The sequence below is a fragment of the Lynx rufus genome, unplaced genomic scaffold, assembly GCF_022079265.1.
Source record: "Lynx rufus isolate CCGP_SWC_20201006 ecotype Redwood Valley unplaced genomic scaffold, mLynRuf1.p SCAF_1, whole genome shotgun sequence".
Classification (NCBI taxonomy): Eukaryota; Metazoa; Chordata; class Mammalia; order Carnivora; family Felidae; genus Lynx; species Lynx rufus.
The window spans coordinates 50,312,117-50,334,017 of record NW_025814823.1 but is presented as its reverse complement, the minus strand read 5'-3'; the positions used below and the strand labels follow the sequence as shown (position 1 = coordinate 50,334,017).

The window sequence follows — 21,901 nt, the reverse complement described above, 5'->3', positions numbered from 1 at the left end:
TAGATTCCCGTGATACATCACTTACATACAATACCCGGTGCTCATTCCAACAAGTGCCCTCCTCAATGCCCATCACCCATTGCCTCCCCCTCCCACCCCTGGCTTCTCCACCCCAATCAACCCTCAGTTTGTTCTCTGTATTTAGGAGTTCCTAATGGTTTGCTTCCCTCTCTGTAACTATCTTTTTTCCTTCTCTTCTCCCATGGTCTTCTGTTAAGTTTCTCAAAATCCACATATGACTGAAAACATATGAAGGTTTTTCTAAACCACTATTTTCTTTTATCATTGGGGAAGCAGAAGAATGAAGATTTTAACCAAATGATTCAACAATGTACTATCCATTTCACCTCTTACTATCGAAGTGTACTGCATTCAGAAATAACCTTCCCTCTAAAATAAAGTTCCTAGTGAAAGTTTTCCACATAAAACAACATCAAGAGTATGGTGATAATTTCATAGGTATTCACACATATTTAACTTGTCATATCGTACAGTTTAAATATATGAAGTCGATTATATGTTAGTTTATATCTCAGTAAAGACGCTAAATAAAAAAATATCAAGAAAAGCCACATACTGAAATCGGATTAAAAGGTTTGGGAGGTAGACAAACACACACACAGAGAAGAAAAAGGAGAACCATTCCTTAATGCAACAGCAAGTTTATTTACAAATGCAATGAACAGAAAGGCTTGTTAGTTCCTGGAGAAAACTTTTGGTATACAAACCCTGATGATTTTGTATTAATGAAAAACAGCAGCTTTCTATTGAGAACTGCTTAGCGACAATTCTGAAGAAAATAGAGATCTCTTCATCAAGCAAATAAAATGTCACGTATGCTAAAAGTTTTTCTTAAAAAAAAAAAGCACAATATTACATAGATGAAAAGAAGGATACAGAAGGCAGATTTGTGGGTAGATTTTAGTGACATTTTCTATACGGTTCTGTATTAATTTAGTATACATTACAATAAACAGCAAATGCAATCATATATTTATATTAACTATTTCAAATAATGTTTCAGAACCTTTTTAAAAAAGAAACAATAAAATAACCCTCTTCAAAACACCACTAGAAAGTCAAACTAGATCATTATCAGCGCCAAAAATACTTTGAAGTTCTTATTTTTCCCTTGTGCTTTTTAAGATGCTGACTTCAAAAAGTAAATACTGCACTTTTCCCCCCATACAGAATTACCTTCTTATAAATAAACAACAACAACAAAAATACACGTTCTACCAAGACTATAATGCTCTGATGTAATCTAGAGAGGCAAAAAAAAAAAAAAGTGTTATCCTTTTTAAAAAAGAGCACAAAAGAAATCCAACATGTATTTATAGATCTACATCAGCAGCAACCACCTCTTCTTCTATCTGCAACAGTGCTTTCGCAGGGAGGCTTACATCACATGGCGGTTGGCCGTCCAGCTGATCGGGCAAGGAGAAAAAAAGAAAAGTACTTAGGCCTGAGAAATACTTGAGTATCGCTGCCTGGGATACATAGTGGTAATCACTCAGAGCATGGCCCCGTGAGGTAGAAAGCGTGACCTTGTCACTCACTTAGGGTAAAGCTAGGCAAATCACAGCCTCGTTTCTAAAATTATTTATAAAAATAAACTGCTAATATAGAAATTACACTCAACTCTCTATTATTTGTACTGGAGGAGAGAAAAGGCATGGGCAATTTTCCCCTGAAGATTCCAAAGATCAAATATATTTGGCTTGGGAATTTGATTAAAGAGAGAAAAGCGCACACACATACACACACTCCCGCCATTACATGCCCAGCCTTGCCACTCTCCAACCTCAGTGGTCGCATCCAAAGGACGGGATGCTGGGGAGAGAAGGTTCACAACCCGCTGACAGATAAGAGAGAGTTGACTGAGCTGAAACCATTTTCAAAGCACTCTTCACATAAAGGGCCATATAAATACCTCAGAGTTCAAAAGCAAATGGTTTTGCTGATACCACTTGTAACACCCTTTCACAATAAGGAAGAAACACATGTTACCAGCATCAAGGTTCAAAATATAAACAGCAGTAATAGTTGTCTTTATGTGGCTATAAACAATATGCAATCTATTTGTGCTATCTTATGTTTTATTAACACACAAACAAAAACGTGCTTAGACACAAGCCAGCATGTGAAGTTTTTAAAAAACTCAGTTTTTCCAAAAATGACACTGAAACACCATATAATCAGAATAAATGTTCTCCTTTTTTAAATTTTGTATATACGGATATATGACTGTATAGCAACAAAGCATAAACTATTCTTTATTACCTTTTTTAAATCATAGGTTTCAAAGTTGGTCATGTTCTGAATCACATAATCAAAGCCCACTGTTAGCTAATAGGAATCAGCTAATGATGAGGGACCAACTCTTTGCCAAAAAACAGCTTACAGTCTACCCAGAAGGATCATTTTAGCTGTCTGTTTTGGTTTGTTGATATCCTCAAGTCATTAGAAGTTTCTCCAAACACTGAGCAGACAGCACAGAATGCTGTCCTGCTTCAGCCATACATCCCTTTCCAATTCCTCACTCTCCACCCCTGACCCACCAGAGTGTGGCTGGCATTGGAGCACTGACCCACTCACCGCAGCCTCTTTGAGGGGGACACACTAAGATTCCTAAAGCCTGGCATCTAAGGCAGGGAAGTTGAGGGGAATGTGGATGCAGGTTCAGGGAAATGCACGGGAACCCGTGGTCTCCTTAGAAGACAAGAAATTTTCTCCCTGATTTGCTCTCTTACATTTGTATCTGAGATAGCAGTCATTGCAGTACAGTTGGTGGTTTCTGATTCTGACTTCAGCTCCTGAGGAGGAGCCTCCGAGGTCACGCTCACAGGCAATGCACTGAGGAACGAGAAAGAACCACCACAGTCAGTCAGCTCAGGAAGTCTTGGGGCACTCTTAGGTAAAAACAAGAAAAGATTGAGCAGAATGCAGCTTCTAAGCTCTTAAATACATTTCAGCAAAGGGGGGGGGGGGGAAAGCCCAAAAGATAATTAGTAGATGAAAATCAAGCCTGCCAGATGAGACATTAAAGAGTTCTTAAGTCCAATTTTAAGAGTCAAAATTATCATTCTAAATATACCAAAAGAGTAAAAATGATTTGCTGATTAGCTTGAAAGAATTCAGTCTTCGTTTCTTGTAGGGGAATGTGAGAGGATAAGGCATTGCATGAACTAGTGAGGTAAATGAGGAGTGGGTTTCTGGCACTTTCCTCTGGGGTGGGCAACACCTAGTGTCCCCACTGCACCAGCCTGGCAAGCGTTTGGACACGGCACTTTCACTTCAAGGCAACATATATCGGTTCCACATGTTCAAACACTAATTACTTTGACTCGTTCTGTTCTGCCCAGGAACCACTCAAGCCAGCAATACACAGGCTTAAACAAGCTGTGGTCTGCGAGACTCCAGGAATAAGAACCAAAGTCTCTTTCTGGCCCAATGCAAGTTCTAGAATCACATAGATGTGTCCCTAAAGATAGATATTGAAGAAAAAAAAAAGTAATTACAGGCTTACTTCCTATGGGCAGAAACCCACCAGGTGTAAGCAGGCTTTGCAGCTATAAAAATATTTACAATGTTCTTCTTCACATACTCTCCCTAGTAAAGCTAAGCTTTCAGACACTTGGAATTGCATGTCCCCATGCTCTTAACAACACTGGTAAATTTTATTTCAGGTATGCCTATGACAGCATGTTAGATGAAGCATTTATAAGCTGTAAATTTGACTTCTAGAATCTTAACAGATTGGAGGCTGGTAGTACATAGTGTTTCTGGACTTAATTTTTGAAACTAGTTTAAGATTTGAGAACAGGCAATTTGTGATTCAAAGTGCAGCACAGACTGACGCATGTAGCACGGAGTTTTGTTAGTGACACATCCACACCCAGCGCGCAAAGAAGCCATGCGCTCTCCAAGCAAAGCTTTGCGGGCCTACAGGCTGTCTGTCTCCATCTCACCTTAAAACAATGCAAATGATAACAAAGACCCAGGGACTCGATGATCATGGCGGCTCCTTTGCCCAGAATGTTATTACAGTAGGAGCACATGCGCTTCCCACTGACTGACCTAGACGCGGAACAAGAATGGAAGGGAGGCTTTCATCTGCTCAAATCAAGGTTACTTAAAATCACACTCTGGCATTAACATTAATAAGTACTTAGGAAAGTATGCATCTGTGGGAGGAGAGTGGTCACCAGACAATCAAAGTATGCTATGTTGTACCTTGAAGGATCTCCATGGTGGTTCCGAAACCCTTGACACCTATTTGTACAAATGAACAATTTCAGTGTAATTCGTCCATTCTGTACCTCCTGACGTTACTGTCCTTAGATCACATCTTACCATTGCATCCCATCGTACTAGCACAGTAGTGACACAGTGTATCACTGCCCATGCTGCCTCCTTGAGAGAGACATTTCCAGGGCAAAAAAGTCAACAGCCCGTCTCCTATCTGCTCTTGTAGGGCAGAGCTCTCAGATAAGTAAGTGCACACTCTGTCCTCTGCCTTCCTCCAACTCCATAGACTTCATCTCTCCCCACATTTACCACAAATTCGTATCCCTTCTTAATTCAAAACTCCATGATACACACTTTAGAGATCCTGGAACAAGTAACATTATTTTAGATGGCTATGTCTTCTTAACAAATCCCTCATTGGATAGCTAAAAAAAATTCCAATATTAATCACCGTGTTTTTACTCTTCAGTATTTCATTGCAATGGAAAGTACTATATGCCTAGAACTCCCTTCGGAGTATACACACGGCTTCTTGAAGCACTGGGTCTGTGCAGAGGCTAACAAACCTCAAAACCCAACACAGGCTGATGTCTGAGTTTTACTCCACATCAGAAGACAAGCTGAGTCAAGGTCTATGGTTACGACTCCAACCAGTTCCTGCATCATTTAACCTACAGAACTGGGTTCTGTAGTCTGAACAAAATATTGGCAAACTACATAAGTAGCCAGCAATGGTTTGAAAATCAAAAACAAAAAAAGCAGTATCTAACTACTTAACATTTTTTCTCCAGCTTGTTAAAAGTTGCACAGACAATGGAGCTGGGTTATAATGTTTTCCTTTTACACTCAGTTCCTATTAAAAAAAGAGTTTGCATATAGTCTCAATAAAAGTCAAACATTTACAATACTGCTCTTACTCATAAATTTCAAATGCATTCACAAATTACTGTATATTTTTATGCTTCCACGTTGAGAACTACACAAGTACGTGTGCACAGACCACAAGCAAACGGGACAGTGGCAATGAAGCACATGTTTCAAAGGTCTCCGATGGCTTCACAAGACATCCGTAAATGCTCTTAGGGCAGCATGGAAAGCTATTAAGAAAACCTTAATTAATTTTGGCAAAGGAACGCTAAATTTGACAGATTCCAAAAGGCTTGGTTTTGGTTTTCACCAGAAAACTTGGACAAGACTCTGGGGAAATTTTAATGAAAAAATACCCCAAGACTAGGGTTCTCACCTGTTGCGTAGCTGGGAGCCCAGTTGTGATGCTGAAGGAGAATGGCTGCGTGGTGTGGGAGAAGGCGCGGTGGTGGTCTTCACAGAACCAGTGGAAGGAGGGGGAACGCTGGAGGATGGATTCCGCATGTAGGCACGGTTTGACGTGGACACCAGCTGAGGTGGTGGGCGACTGAAGTCTTGAACGGAGGAGGAAGCATGGACTCCTGAAGACTGATTGAGCCAAGGGGATGGTTTCCAGGAATTGGATCTTGGGGAATCCAGGTTATCTAGAGATTCACCTCTGAACACAGAAAGGGTTAATTAAGGTTATATAATACATTCAACTAGAATCTATCATTACAGTCACTAAAATATGTACCTTCTGTATTTTGTAAGTAGGTATTAATCTAGCGAGTCCCATTACGTATAAAGTTGCCACTAATAACCAAAGTTTCTTTTCATCAGAATCATGATGTTTCATATTCAATTAATCTTCATTTATTTTTATTTATTTGGTGCTTAGATAAAATAAAAAACACCAAAGTGGAAAATATTAATTTTTTAAAAATAAACTACTACATTCTTCCTTTAAATATTCAGCTGAATAGACATACCTTAATTTTTAAAATTGAACCAAAAAATACCATTTTAGGCACTTATATATATCAGGTGTTAGACTAAACGTAGCCAAAATTTTTATTTTTCACACACTATATACAATTTTTTTATATCTCACAGATGCTAACTTCTCCATAGGAAAAAGAGCTAGGTAGAACTGGCTTTCAACAGTGTCTGTCTGATTCCAGGGCAATCCAGACCATTCCTACTATGCAGTCCTCGTTCACTCACCACCCCAAACCCTGAATTTAGTCAACTCTTCAATGTCTATCTTGTGGAAGCATTCACCAGCCACTTCCCTTAAAGTGAATATGCACTTAATATAGAACTTAGCTCACAAACTGAATTAAATACACTTCTGGAAAACCTCTCTTAAAGTCAAGTGCTTACATAAATTCTGATCTACAAAGGTTGACTCCAAATTATAAATGGTTAATTTCTAACAGGTCAATTTTGTTACTACATTTAAAACTTGATCTTTTATCCCAAGTGTAAAATATGCATTTTTTTCTTTTATAATTAGAGAAATACTACATCATCATGATGAAAAGGACCCAAGCGGTATACAGGGGTATCTGAGGGATGAATGTAGATCCCCGACCACCCTCACTTACCACAATTTACCTGCCCTAATTCCCAGAGGTAACCACTGTTAACTTCTAGACTTCTTCTGTTTACAGAGTTACAAACAGATACAAATTTACGTAAGTACAGCCATGTCTATACACGTATGTAATGTGTTCATGGTTTTAACTTTCTTAACCAACTGGGATTATTCCACAATGCATACTCTTCATAACTCACTTTATTCCATGGAGCATGTATTATATTAGAACCATCTTCATGCCGGTTCATGTGTAGACCGTACTTGAGAGGCCCCCCGTGACTCATGCTCTTGGCATCCAGGCCATTGTGTGGTCCCCTCCCACTGATTCTCTCCTTGGCCACGTGACATGCGTGGTCCCCTCCCACTGATTCTCTGCTTGGCCACGTGACACACCTGCACATGAGGGCTTATCCTCCTGAAAGGTTTCCTCTCTGAATCCAGGTACCATGTCATGAGGCAGCTCAAGCAGCTATGGGAGAGGCCCATGCAGGAGCAGAGGCTCCTCACCAAGAGCTCCAGATGAGCTCTCAGTGCAGCAACTACATCAGAGGTCAGCAAATTACAGCCCACCATCAGGATATGCACAAATCATGAGCTAAGGATATTTTTTATTTTCAAACAGTCATAAAAAAACAACAAAGAATATGTGACAGACACTGATGTGGCCTACAAAGTCAAAATGATGTACTATCTCATCCTTTATCAAAAGAGAAAGTAACTTTTTTTTTTGCCAACACCAGCTCAAAAGGGCTGTCCGAGTGCCCCAACCAACATCATCCAAAGTGCTGCCCAGTCAGTTGTGATAAGAATTGTGGTAAGGTAGAATATTACACAACTCTGAAAGAACGAAAGAGACATTGCTGTATCATATACCACCTCAAAACTGGGGTTCATCAATGTGCCATTAGTTGTTTAGCAAGAACTGAGTACACTCCTATTCACAGATATTCTGATTCTTTTCTTTTTACCTATTGCCAATAATACTTAAGTATATATCCTTTGGTCTCTCTTTTGCATATTTATCCAAATACATTCAGAAGATAAAGTGCCAGAAACTAGGTAGCTCACATGGGTACAGACATAAAAGCTTCTGCTGAATACATACTGAAAAACTTTCCACTCAACTGGGAGAAATAATTCCTGTTTCCTTATACCACTGCTAAGACTAGATTGAATTAGTCAATATTTAAGCCTCTACAAATCTTATAAGGAGATACATCATTGTTGTCTTAGGAGTAGCGTTAACCTTTTATATGTTTACTTTCTTTTTCTGTGAACTATCTGTTCATACCACCTGTCTATGTTCCTATAAAGTTGTCACGGTTTATTTATTGATTTATGAAATTTCCTTGTATAGTGAGATAATTATCCCTTGTAACGTGTTCCAAATTTTCCTCAGTTTGTCACCTGGCAAAACACTTAATAAAAGTAGCTTCAGTATTCATTTATCAACATCTTTCAAAATGTTCATCTTCTCATTTTCAATTAATGTATATCTATATGTTTTCCTTAAAGTTATAAAAATTAGGTTTCACACTGTGTAAACACTATTATGATTCCAAATGAACCATTAGCTCATTATAAACAAACAGGCTTAATTTTCTCAGTTCAGCAGCCAAGGAAGGACAAAGATCAGCATAAATTTTTTAAGCGACTGAATCGTTACTTCAGAATTTCACATCCACCTTTGCAACCTGTTAGCCATGTGTTTTTGTCCAAGTGTATTCCCGGCTTGAGCCACGGTTTCTTTATATGGAAGAACAGAATCACCATCCTTGCCTCAAAACATTTTCCCCAGAGGAAGTCAGATGAGGTAGACAAAGTAACTGGCATATGTCTGGCCCTCAAATAAGCGCTCGAACATGTGCCCAGTCACATTCACTGTGCTGCCCTTTCTCCACTGAATTTTAGATAAGAAAAAATATTACGACAACTCTCCTGTCCAAAGTCCCCCACCTGTCCAGAAATTAAATATCTGCCTCACAGTACAGAAGAGGAATTAACTCCTAAAAACTCTCGCACCTTCTCATAATCCCAGGCAGACAAATGGGCTCCTTGTTGACACTGGAACTGCGCTGTCGGATCCAGCTGTTGTCATTGTGAAGAGATGTTCTCTTCCTCATTTCTTGAAGGATTTGCTGTCTCTCTAACTCTGCTTCTGACGGCACCTGTTCCTTCTTGGAGCTCCTCTGTGATGAGCTAGTGCTCCCAATTCGGTCTAAATATTTACTGCTTCCTAAATTAAAAACATATCAAAAACTGCAGGATTAGCTATTATTTAAAAAAAAAAAAAGGAGGTTGGATAGTGGATAAATTTCCAAATACAATGTAGCAAAAAATATGACATTGTGCACATATGCTAACATCAATTCTCAATAAGACTGCTTAATGGGAACACAGAAGTAAGTCCGCTATTCCTGCGAATTCCAGTTCCACACCCAGAAGCGCGTCACAGGTGCACCCAGAAAGACTTAAGCAGGCTTCCCAAAAAGGAAACAACCAGCATTGATTTCAGTGCTAGTAAGCTTCAAAATGATCATCTAGAAATACTTTCTCTTCCGCTTCTCTTTCCTCATGAAATTAAATCAATCAAACACATGCTCGTCGAAAGCTTGCTGTGACACGCTTTCAAAAAACATATACTCTCTCTGGGGGGAGGAAGATATATATGCCTGCATCTCCAGATGACATGACTCAAGTCTTCCTGAGTGTAAGTTCTAGAATAAGTCATGACCAAATTGTAGGAATAAGAGCACATTCTATCACTGAAATAGCTTTTGTGAAATTGAAAAATAGTCAAGTAACCCAAATGCTAACCGAGGAATGTTATCAGATTTGTTTGTCCTCTAAGAAACTGACAAAGCCAGAATTTGGATGCTGAATATATGAATGACAATTAAGTGAGGTTTTATCCTGAAGGCTTTGTCTCATTGGATAAGCTGATTAATTTCTGATTTGGGTAAAACATCCATAACTTTGAAGTATTTTCCCCCTTTCAACTTGGATTAGGAAATTTCATCTCAGGATTTGTTTCCTTTCACTCTCCACATTTACTGCTGTTGTCATTTTTTTCAAAATTCATGGCACCTCTCTGCATTAGTGAGCAGTGAAAAAGGCCAAAGTTTTCTCATACATACCTACATTTACATTTGTGTATGCATACAGCTTATCAATTTGGTCAGGTTTTTTTTTTTTTATTTTTTATTTTTGAAAGAGAGAGAGAGAGAGAGAGTAAGGGAGGGGCAGAAATAGAGGGAGGCACAGATCCGAAGCAGGCTCCAGGCTCTGAGTTGTTAGCACAGAGCCTGACATGGGGCTCGAACCCACAAACCTGTGAGACCATGACCTGAGCCAAAGTCAGACTCTTAACTGACTGAGCCACCCAGGCACCCCTGGTCAGATTTTAAATTAAACATTTTCTATCTTAGAAGTGCCTTATTGGCATAACTGAGTCTTTCAATAAAATACCTCATTTCATTAGTTCCACTGCCTGCTACTCAGGAGCTTTACAGTTAGTAAAGGGAAGAAAGCAAACATTGAAGATTGAAGTACTTAAAGTTTGATTTTAATTGTGGCTAGGGCAAATTCACGGGGGAAAGAAACTCAGAGATCCAAACAAGTAAGACCAGAGGAACAAGATCAGAAAGCATGTGATAAACTGGGAACTGGGAAAGAAAAAATTTTGGTTTAAGATAAGGGTTCCTGCCAGGAAAGACAGCATAACAGCTGGAAATTTACACTAGGACCAGATAATGGAAGGTCCTATGTGTTAAGGAGAAGGAGGTGATCATAGAACCTAACAAACTAAATTCTATGAGCTTTAACCAGAGGTTACAAACTAGACCAATTAGGGCTATAGATGTGTTGTTTGGCTCACAGAGGTTTTAAATTTTGTTTATCCTTGTCAGCACTTAAAAGATTTTTTAAAATGTGGATTTTCATTAACTTCTCTTTTTTTTTTTTAATTTTTTTTTAACGTTTATTTATTTTTGAGACAGAGAGAGACAGAGCATGAACGGGGGAGGGGCAGAGAGAGAGGGAGACACAGAACCGGAAGCAGGCTCCAGGCTCTGAGCCATCAGCCCAGAGCCGGACGCGGGGCTCGAACTCACGGACCGTGAGATCGTGACCTGAGCTGAAGTCGGACGCTTAACTGACTGAGCCACCCAGGCGCCCCAATTAACTTCTCTTTTACAACAGAAACAGTTGGCCCTCACAGGCTTGCGTTCTCCCACAATGCCGCAGCAGGCTGGAGCTGGAAGCAGCTATCCATCAGTGGGCATGTCCACCAAATTCATCTCAATCCTCACCTGGACCTTCGATTCATTCATATAACCGGCCAACACCCTGCTTACCCAAAGACTGATATACAAACCCTGTTCTAAAATGATGCTTTATGCTTGGGGTTCCCCCCCCCCCCCCCCGCTTAGTTATATAATTTCAGTCACATGCATTCCTTTTATTAATTTTTTAGTTAATTTTTTTTTTAATTTTTTTTTTTCAACGGTTTTTATTTATTTTTTTGGGACAGAGAGAGACAGAGCATGAACGGGGGAGGGGCAGAGAGAGAAGGAGACACAGAATCGGAAACAGGCTCCAGGCTCCGAGCCATCAGCCCAGAGCCCGACGCGGGGCTCGAACTCACGGACCGCGAGATCGTGACCTGGCTGAAGTCGGACGCTTAACCGACTGCGCCACCCAGGCGCCCCTAGTTAATTTTTTAATGTTTATTTCTTTTTGAGAGAGAGAGAGAGCAAGAGCATGAAAGGGGGAGGGGCAGAGAGAGAAGGAGACAGAATCTGAAGCAAACTCTGAGCTGTCAGCACAGAGCCTGACACAGGGCTCAAACCCACAAACCATGAGATCAAGACCTGAGCCGAAGTCAGATGCTCAACTGACTGAGCCACCCAGGCGCCCCACATGCATTTCTAAAAGCACACTTTAAGGGGCGCCTGGGTGGCACAGTCGGTTAAGCGTCCGACTTCAGCCAGGTCACGATCTCGCGGTCCGGGAGTTCGAGCCCCGCGTCAGGCTCTGGGCTGATGGCTCAGAGCCTGGAGCCTGTTTCCGATTCTGTGTCTCCCTCTCTCTCTGCCCCTCCCCCGTTCATGCTCTGTCTCTCTCTGTCCCAAAAATAAATAAACGTTGAAAAAAAAATTTTTTTTTTAAATTAAAAAAAAAAAAAATAAATAAAAGCACACTTTATACTAATAATATCAGGTTCCAGCTCATTTTTGCCAAGTTAGTGAAATGATTATCATTTCGGACTTTGGGACACTTGGCACTTAAATGTACAATTTCAAGTTTATAAACAATTTTTAAGTCCCCTGGTATTCTGCAGAAAACTTCTCTGTCCCATTTCCTTGGCTGCAAGATGAAATCTATACAAAACCATCAGCAGCACTGAAAAATGCCCATTTTTCATTAGCTATTTAAAACCATTTTAACCTCCCAGTACCCCCTCCATTATAAAGTAAAGCCAAAATAACCACAAGATAGTTTTGTTTTTATACACAAATGCTAAAAATACTTGGTATTTTAATTATGTAATCTTAATGAATCTGAAATATATTGACTTTAAAAATACTGATCATAGCGTGTGATAGCATAAACAAGCAACTATGCTGAGGAATTTGGGGGGAAAATTCACATTTACCATTTTTATTTGTAGGGTAGTCATCCAGTTCAGTAGTGGATCTGGATTTATTCCTACAACACAAAACACAACATGTTACAGACGTCTCATTAGGAACATCTTTTTTACATTTGTGATGTAAGAACACCAAAAAGATTGCTTTTTAAAGCAGTTGATTTATTTCCTATGTCTGTTGAGAGCAACATTTATTTTCATACTAAGGAATTTTTCATGTTGTACAAGGTAGCAGAAAACAGCGATGTCTCTAAATGAGAAAACAGCTTGATGCTTGAAGCAGATATAAATGTGAAGATCCTCTCCAGTTTGTAGGATGATTAAGCCTATGATTTTTGACCAATCTGTGTACTTTGATTCTCTTCCAGATCTCGATCTCACAGGCTATACCAGACATCTGTCATCAGATTACCTAACATCATACTGTCCCCCACTTCCTCCATGCTGCCCAAGGGTCAAGAAGTTGACTTTTTGGGCACTAGGGTACTTACTCCGAAACAGCCACTGACCAATGCTATCTTGGCAGTGCAAAGAGGAATTCACCCGTGCTGGCATAGGGAACCTATGAAGTTACCTGACTTTGTAATGGCAACATTTAGGTTTCTGTATCAACCCATGCTGTTCTCATTCTCACTCTTTAAGCATAAGAACTCCAAATGATAGCGGTAATAACGAATAATATATGTTATCATACATACACATAACGTATGCATAGAGCATACATGTGCATATATACAACATATAATAATGTGTAGGACATAATAATGTATCACAACTGTTAGCAACTTTCATGATGGTTTCATTTGTATTAACATAGAAAACACTTTTATTACGAGGTGTCCAGCCACACCTCTTAATGCCCCTCAGCCCATGCTGCATCATAAATGCCTAGCAGTGTTTTATACTTCCAGGAGTTACTGATTTTGCCTCTGCAATCTAATTATTTTCTCAAGGTAATAAGCCACATAAATAAAGATTGTTTAAATATATAAGTAAATGCATATCTTTAAAAAAGAGAGATACACATTTTAATGATCCACAATTACCCAGAAACCTTCACTATAAATAAGGTCATCCATCGCTAAAACATTTTCTAGCTTCATGTCAGCCCACTACTACCTATATATTAATGTTCCCTATCGACTTGGAGTCCTACTCAGTCATCCTCATTGCCCATAGAGATGACTCTTTCCATATATCTAAGGCAAACTTCCTAAAGAAGAAATGTCAGCTCTGAAAACACAAATTAATGGTCATACACTGGGTATTTATAGACAGAGTTCTACCCCGAAGTCCTTAATGGTTTCAGAACTGCAAAGCATTTTAAAGTTACTTTCAAGCATTAAATTTAACATTTCAGGGAATTTTAAGACATATATAACATTTACTGGAATTGACCGGTAGTTCTAATCAGCCTAAGAGAAGGCCACAATTCTCATTTCAGATGTCCACACATGACTTCGAGTAAGCTTAGGCCATTGCTTGTAACCTCTTTAAAACAAAAATTAAGGTAGATTGCCGAAGATGAACACACTTCTACCCAGCGTCCATTCCCCTGGCATTGTGGCTCCTCCTACATGGAAAGAGGTAGAGTTTTTCTCTCTTCTGTGAACTTGGGCTGGCCTGTGATTTTAGGTAATGGAATGTGGCAGAAGTATTGGCGGGCTCGTTCAGAACCTAGACTGCAAGGAGCCTTGCATGCTTCTTCGCTTTCCCTCTCTCTGCTCAGCCACCACGTACACAAGACTGCACTGGCTTGCTGGGTCTTGAAAGACACATGGCCTAGTTGTCCTCATCATCCCAGCTGACAGTCAGCCAACTCCCCAAAGCAGAGCTGCCTAGTAAACCGGTAGCAGATGTATGAGGAGCCCAATCAATTAGAAGAACTGCCAGTTAGAATCAGCCCCAAAATACCCACAAAACCATGTTAAATCACTTAGTTTAGGGGTAGCTGGTTACACAGCAAAAGCTAGTCCGTACAAAGATCAACCAGCAAGATCTTTGTATGTATCCACCCCCCCACACACAGAAAAAGTTGAAGTAGTCCTACAAAACATCTAGGCAAGCCCTCAAATATTCATTTAAACCAATTATTCCAACCATATTACAATGAGATGTCCTACATACCTGTCACTAGGAAGCAACCCTGGGGATTTTTCCTCTCTCTTTGGTAGATCATAGGAATCAATTGGCCTAAAAAGATAGAGGAGTTTACGGTAAAACTATCAGACTTCAATGCCTTTCCTGAGCTTGAGGAATTGATACCAAAACAATGTTATTCTAGCCTCTTTATGAGACGGCCTCTGGATTAAAAACTAAACACAAGTATTTCAATCAAGCACTGCAGAAAGCAGAACTACTAATAGCATATTTTGCAATTTATTCATCCCACAGATGTATACCTGCTACTGTTCTAGGGCTGGGCTAGAGAAGCAAACAAAACAAAGAAGTATTAAATGTAATTCTTATGTTTCAGTGGGCAGGAAGGCCACAAACACTTAACATAAAGCATGGTATGTCGGGAGAAGGGGTGGGGAAAAGACACATATTTTAGATGAGGTATTCCGGAAAGTCTGAGAAGGTGACATTTGGGCAGAGACTTAAAGAAAATGAGTAAGACAAACAAATATGTGAGGGAAGACGTCTCCAAGCACAGGGACTGAGAAATGCAGAAGTCCTGGGGCAGGATGCATCGGAGAGTTTCAAGGAAGGAAAAGGAGGCCAGTGTGTCTGGAACAGACAGAGTGAGGGGAAGAGTAGTAGGAAGCTAGGTAGACCAAGACCCAGCTCGTGCAAGCCTTCTAGGTTACTACGAGGACTTGGGTGGTGTTCTAACACAACAGAGAGCCATCTGAATAGATGTGAGCAGGGAAGTAAGGTGACAGGATCAGGTATACTGGGCTGCCTGTGGAGAGAATGGATGGTAGGGATCAACATAGTGCCTCTGGAGTGGGGAACGGATACAACTAAGCCAAGCCAATTTAAAATATGACAGTGCCCTTCGGCTGTGGGACAAACCTTCTATACTGGTATATTCTGACTGAAGTTTCCCTCTCTCTCTCTGCCTGGTGCTTGCGCTCCTCAGCCTCCGCCGGATGCCTCTTCTGCTCCTGCCCTTCCTGATACTGTGGCTCCTCTGGTGTCCTCTCTTTCTCAAGAGTTAGTTGCTCCTGCAGCTTCTTTCTCTGGTCCTCGTCCGCACCCTCCTTTGGCTGCTGGCTCCTCTCCTCTTCTCCTGCTCGGGTTCCTTCCCGGTCGGAGGACTTGGACCCCTCACCCCAGGTGGCTTCCCAGCTGGCAACGGCAGGCTCCCGTGCAGTCAGAGAAATGCTGTTTGAGTTCAGGACCATCAGTTCCTAGGTGACCAGAGAGAACAAGAAACCCGTCCAAATCTGTGTCTTTCTATGATGTCATAAAGACAGATCTATAGTCAGTTTTAGAGACTTTATAGCAGTTGGCCTGGAATTCCACTTGGAATGATGGTAAAAGTTTCACTGCCAACAAAGCCACACATGGGTGACAGAGACAGAAGAAGACAAAGATGCAGTTAGAGTTGATTAACACAATTATTTAATGATACTCTAGAGAAACTAAGAGAAAGGTTGAAACATCAAAGCAAAATTCTGACAAATCAAAGCTCACTGTATTTTCCAAAGAGCTTGTGTTAAGTGAATATGTGGCCAAAGCCAGGTGAAATATAGTATCTTCCGTTTTTCAGCTAATTTCACCAAGACAGAGAACACAGCATACTCCAACACTACCTCATTCAAGTACTTGTAATTCTCTCTCTCAGCTTCCTGCTTAGCCCTTTGCCACTCTTCCCTGAGTTTCTCCTGTTCACGTTGATATTTTTCCTATAAGAAGAGACAGCATGTTAGTTAACTAGTTAATTAACAGGTTAATGATGTTAAACAGAATCTGTTTTACTAGCATTTTTTTCTAGCTCTACCATTCATCTCAATCTTTAAAGGCAGTGATATTATTTTAACCAATAGGACTACCAACCCTAAAGTACAAAATAGCTTATTACATTGGGGTGTCTGGATGGCTCAGTTGGGTAAGCGTCTGACTCTAGATTTTGGGTCAGCTCATGATCTCATGGTTTGTGGGATCAAGCCCCACGTTGGGCTCTGCGCTGACAGCATGGATTCTACTCGGGATTCTCCCTCTGTCTCTCTCTCTCCGCTTGAAATAAATAAACTTAAACAAATAGCTTATATCAAATTAAAACACAGTCTGAGGGAAGGGTAGATACTCAGAATTGAATCTATAGCCACCCTCTACCACAGCTGTAATTGATTAGAGCCCCTTGCTAGCAAGGGGGCTGGATTTCTCTGCAACAGAATAAGCACACAGCGTAAAGGGTGTTAAGTCCTTACAACCCATACACTTCCCACATGTAAGAATTCCACAAAACTGTAGTGCCTCATTCTAAAACATACACGGGGTAAATAATTATTTAAAAAGAGGGCTGGGAAAGTTTCAAAATAGAAATGTAATTAACACAAGATGGGCTACCTATCAAAAGATTTGTTAATTATGAGGTTATTAGCTTTTAACATTTTTTTTTTTTTAATTTGCTTCACAATGCTGGTTGACAGGGACCAGTTCCTGGGAGCCCATATATTTCTGCTCTACCTGCAGAAGGCGGTCCTGCTCCTTCTGCCACCGCTCCTGCCGCTTCCGCTCCTCCTCTTGATCCCATGCCCAGCGACTCGGGGCACTGAGGGTTGGAACTGGAAGCTAACCAGTCAGAAGAGAAGATGTGCAAACAAGGAAGAACATGTGACATCATTGAGTCGTCTACTGAAGCACTCTCGCTAACATGAATTATTCATACCACCCTTTGCCTAAGCAGTACCAGAGGAGGCTTGGCTTTTCATCTCAAAATAGGTCTTTCCAACTTGGAAAGACTGCTCCTTGATAAATTCTTATGCAACTGAAAATAAGCGATGCTACTCGGTGCTAATTCGGTCCCACCAAGGTCACCTTATTTATTCCAAAAACAAATGAACACTACTTACATCAGGAACCACAGAATCAGAGCTTCCTGTATTGCAGCATGTGGGAAAGGAAAAAGACAATAAGTTTTTTCATTTCTGTGAAATAATTCTTTTCAGAAAGTCTTACCAGCTGTTTGTATGCCAGTATACTAAGGGACATCAACGATTTTTTTTAAACCACAGCAGTATCTTAGTTTTTCTCTTTAATTTCATCTGCTTGTTTTTTACCTCCCAAAGTCAAAGTCATTTAAAAAGAGAGAGAGAGAGAGAGAAACTGTGGATGCCAAAGGTGAACCCTAGCTCCCGTTTCTAGAGCTGAACTGATGGTGTGTTCTAAAGAGGTTTCGGGGTTCTTTTATGAATAGACTTGGTAGTATCTCATAGCTCAGCCTAATACGGGGAAAAAAAGAATTTCAAGTGTTGCAACATCTACAAATCAAAAATTTTACTTGCCACTGTTCAATTACTATGTGACAGCTCCCAATCACATTTTCCAAGTCTCCTTGCTAATAAGCAACTTTCCTTAAATAAGACCCCACAAAAACATGTTCAAGAAATCTTTCCCTTCCCTCTCCTATTACTTGAAGCACAGATATTCAACTTCATGTGTAAGGCTATGGGCCTAGTATCACTCTTTTTATTCGTAGGAGGATTACATAAATGTGGGTCTGTATGTAGGACAAGGATTATAAACAAGTAAGCAAATTTCATGAAATGCATTATTATACAGTATTTATTTAATTTTCCTGAAACCTCAGCTGTCTGGTAAATTTATTCACTCGCACATTTTTTTAAGAAAGCTGCTTTGAGACTTAGGAAAAAGTTCTTCCCTAAAATAGCCTGTTGAAGAAAAGTAAGTGAACATTAGAACAGAGCAAGAAAAGGAATTGTTTCAGTTTAGCCAGTTTGGGCGAGGAGTATCACACTGTTTCAATTAAATTACCACAGAAACACAGGAATTTAACAAAAATGTCAAAAACACGAAGGATACTGACACGAATAGACCTTGCACATGCATGGCTGATAAGCTATTCTTATTTATGGTCAAAAAGAAACCTTAATTTGCCAAAGGAAGGCTAGCAGATCCAAAAAAAAAAAAAAAAAAATCCATGAGTCCAGGAAGTATACTGTAAGACAAGTGTGTAAAGGATTTTTGATCATCTTAAAAGTAAGAAACAACAACATTTAGACACCAACAGCACACTACTCTCCGTGCCATTGCATCTCAAATGTTGGCTATTACTTTTAAGTTCTTGATAGCACAGCACAGCTGGAAATGCATTCGTGAGACAGGGAGTTAGACAGACGTGACAGGGGTAAGAAATGCCACACGCATAGCACATAAGGCAGAGCTGCTCAACTACACCAACACAGTGATTCTCAAGATGCACGTTTTTGGAAGTACAACCAAAATTTACATTTGATTTGCTTTAGAATCCACAGAGCACTCCTAGTAACACTCCAGAGCCATCACCCCAATACTAATAAACAACTCTGCTCTTTATTAAGAGCACGGTCCATAATCAAAAATTAGAGATTTTATAAATGTTCAACAATTGTATGTTGGTGTAATCTAGTAGTATGCAATTTGTAGGAAGCAGTAAGGCGTAAGTGAAGTTCCTCGTTTCTTACTGTCACCCAGTGGAAAGAAATAAGTGTGTGTTTAACAGCATCTCAATCTTTTAATTAGAAAACCAAAAAAAATTCACAGGACACGCAAAGACCCATTACCACAGAGGTAGACCCATGAACTGTAAGAAAAGCCTGACGACCCTAGGAAAAGAATGGAAATGGGTTATGTTGCTTGGTCATGACAGCCAATTGAAAGGCTCAGTGCCCAGCACCACAGACGACTAGGAAAGAGTGGAGAATGGGAACAAGTTGATGAAAGTGCATGAATTGTTAGTTTGGTAGTTTACCTTGTTCAAAAAATTGTGATCGCCTTTTTAAGTTTTTCAAAGAAATAGGTTCAGATGCTAGTTGAAAAATACAAAAAAAAAAATCAATACCATGTCATTCATTTTAATCTCTCACCACTGGAAAACATTTGACTAATGTCTGCAGCACTAGTTTTAAGATGACAAAACTGATGGCCATAGAAGATATGGATTATTTCAATGTACAGAGACACATATTTTTAGAAGTCTATACTACATTCGGATTAGTAGAGGAACTAATTATTTCATTAATAAATTCTAGCAGATAGCATCATAGTTTCACAGAAGCCCCATGCTAGATCACACAGCTTTAGAGAAATGGACATTAATATGTTTTGCTAGGTTAATCAATCCAAAGTCTAGAAGTCCAAGGAGAATTGTTTGCAACTAAGAGTTTTCACAGTATTAAGTAAAAAATGAACTGAAAAATAGTGGGGAGGAAGACAAGAAAATAAATTAATACCCAGAGAAAGACGAAATAAAAACAAATGCCCAAATTAAAATATTCTTGTATTGTGCCCTAGTAACATCCACTAACTTCAAGTAAATGGAGTTCAGTCCGGTTAAAAAAAAAAAAAAAAAAAAGAGAGAGAGAGAGGATGAAAAGATACATTCTGACTTCTACAGATCTGTTGCAAGGTCATGGCAAATGATCATTACACTTCTGTTTATTCATAAAATGTAAATGAAATTATTACTTGACACTAGTTGGTGCTTACTTCTCTTAACATACCCCTCAAATGACAGGCCAGCATACAGTGCCAGTCACTAATGACAAGTTCAGTGTCTTATTATCTGTTTGCTCTGCCTGAATAACTGGTAGAATAGGACCTGGGCATCTTGGATTTAACATCATAAATCAAAAATAAGTCAGGTTAGGGGCACCTGGGTGGTTCTGTTGGTTAAGCATCCGATTCCCGATTTCGGCTGAGAATCATGATCTCACGGGTCGTGGCATGGAGCCCCATGTCCACGCAGCGCAGAGCCTACTTGGGATTCTCTCTCCCTCTCTGCCCCTCCCACACTCGTGCTGGCTTGCACGTGTGTGCACGCACCCTCTCTATGTCTCTCAAAATAAATAAACTTAAAAAAAATGTTAGGTTTGCTTACAAAACTTCTTCGATTAAGAATGCAGTATCAGACAATTAAAACACAGTCACTTGTAACCATCAGAAATTTAACACCAAAATAAGTCATCAACAAAGGGAAATTTACAAACTTGGTTTGGCTTTGACCATTATGAACTGGCAAATGCAGGTGCAAAGCCATCAAACTGCTATGAAGACCCAGCCCGACCAGAGCTTAGCTTCATGGTAAAAGGAGTTTTATCTCCTTTGGGTCTCTCTCTCCCTGCCTATGTGAACCAGATCTTTCTTACTTATTTTGTATGCTTAAGGAATAGCACATAGCATGTGGTGACAATTACTTATGAACAGACAGAAGGAGGAAGAGAGCAGTAACTAACTCCTTAAAACAAGATCTCCCTAGATACTATGCCTGCCTTGTCATTACAAATGGGTACTTTTCACTAATAACTGTTATTGCCATTGCTCTACTAAGACTAGCTGCCTATGAACTTGTCCTTTTCACCACAATAAAGGGGAGCAGGAAACTTCATTCATCGTTTCAGATTTAACGAAGATTCCCTCTGCCAACATACCATTGCAAGAAGGCTAATGGCCTCGGGAAACCAGTCTTTCTTATTTGGCTTAGACACACAGGCACTCAAAGCTGCTGGGCATGCTGCCAAAGCGTTGTTTGCAGTTCCTGAACTATTCAAACCCTGGAACTGAATGCCTTTCCACCTGGCTGCAACTGGATCTGCGTGCTAACCTTTTAGTTTCAACTTGCATTGGGATCAGTTTTTCTTTGCCTCTATTCTGACATTAATTTTTATAATAGCAAAACTTGAATGCTAGCGCTTCTATATTATAAATATAGTTACAATGGTGATGTTTACCTTTTGATTCAAAAGTATTACTTTCATCACGAATTCCATTTATTTCCTTGGATTCAGTATTCTGGAAAGGATAAAATGACAGTTAGCATCTATTTCTTCAACTGGACTTTGGGTTTAAATGATGCATATCCCATTGGTGAAAATATCTTAATAAGGTGAGTTTTTCAGGATATTAATGTATTCTTACAGCCTTTTACATCAATAGAAAAAAATTTTCATTTTTCTTTAATATTTGTGGAAGGATTAATGACCATCTATCGATAAGCATGAATGACTTTAAATTCAGTCATTCCTTTTCCAAGAAACATGATATGTCAAATAATTAGTTCACTTTAGCTTGTATTTATGACTAAGCAACATAAGCACATAAGATTCTTCAGCATTTAAGCATTTCTCACACAATGTAGCAGGAACTCCTTATTGGCTAAAAGAGTATCTTAGATAACAACAACTATATCTAGGGAGTCGATATAAGCATTTATTTGAAATTTTAAATTTAACTGATACTTAGGAAAATGCCTAGACTGTAATTATTTTTCATCAATTAATGTCACTGAATATCTTTTAACCACACATCTAAGTCTAACCATCAAATTCACCTACATAAGAAACTAAACATGCTTCATGAGGTTTTAAAATAAGTACAGTAAT

General features: G+C 39.6%; 1 protein-coding gene across 1 annotated transcript in view; it reads right to left on the bottom strand.

The window, feature by feature from the left end:
* Positions 1-681: 681 nt before the first annotated feature.
* Positions 682-21,901, bottom strand: part of LMO7 (LIM domain 7) — a 195,823-nt gene continuing 174,603 nt past the window's right edge. Inside the window, exons 22-34 of the mRNA XM_047080733.1 lie at positions 21,251-21,311; positions 19,273-19,329; positions 17,375-17,400; positions 16,989-17,093; positions 16,112-16,204; positions 15,369-15,706; positions 14,478-14,543; positions 12,357-12,409; positions 8,723-8,936; positions 5,495-5,776; positions 3,972-4,080; positions 2,754-2,856; positions 682-1,427 (exon numbers count right to left, since the gene is read on the bottom strand). Of these exons, the coding sequence (XP_046936689.1) occupies positions 1,405-1,427; positions 2,754-2,856; positions 3,972-4,080; positions 5,495-5,776; positions 8,723-8,936; positions 12,357-12,409; positions 14,478-14,543; positions 15,369-15,706; positions 16,112-16,204; positions 16,989-17,093; positions 17,375-17,400; positions 19,273-19,329; positions 21,251-21,311 (1,530 nt within the window). The 3' untranslated portion in view covers positions 682-1,404. The remainder of the gene's footprint in view (positions 1,428-2,753; positions 2,857-3,971; positions 4,081-5,494; positions 5,777-8,722; positions 8,937-12,356; positions 12,410-14,477; positions 14,544-15,368; positions 15,707-16,111; positions 16,205-16,988; positions 17,094-17,374; positions 17,401-19,272; positions 19,330-21,250; positions 21,312-21,901) is intronic.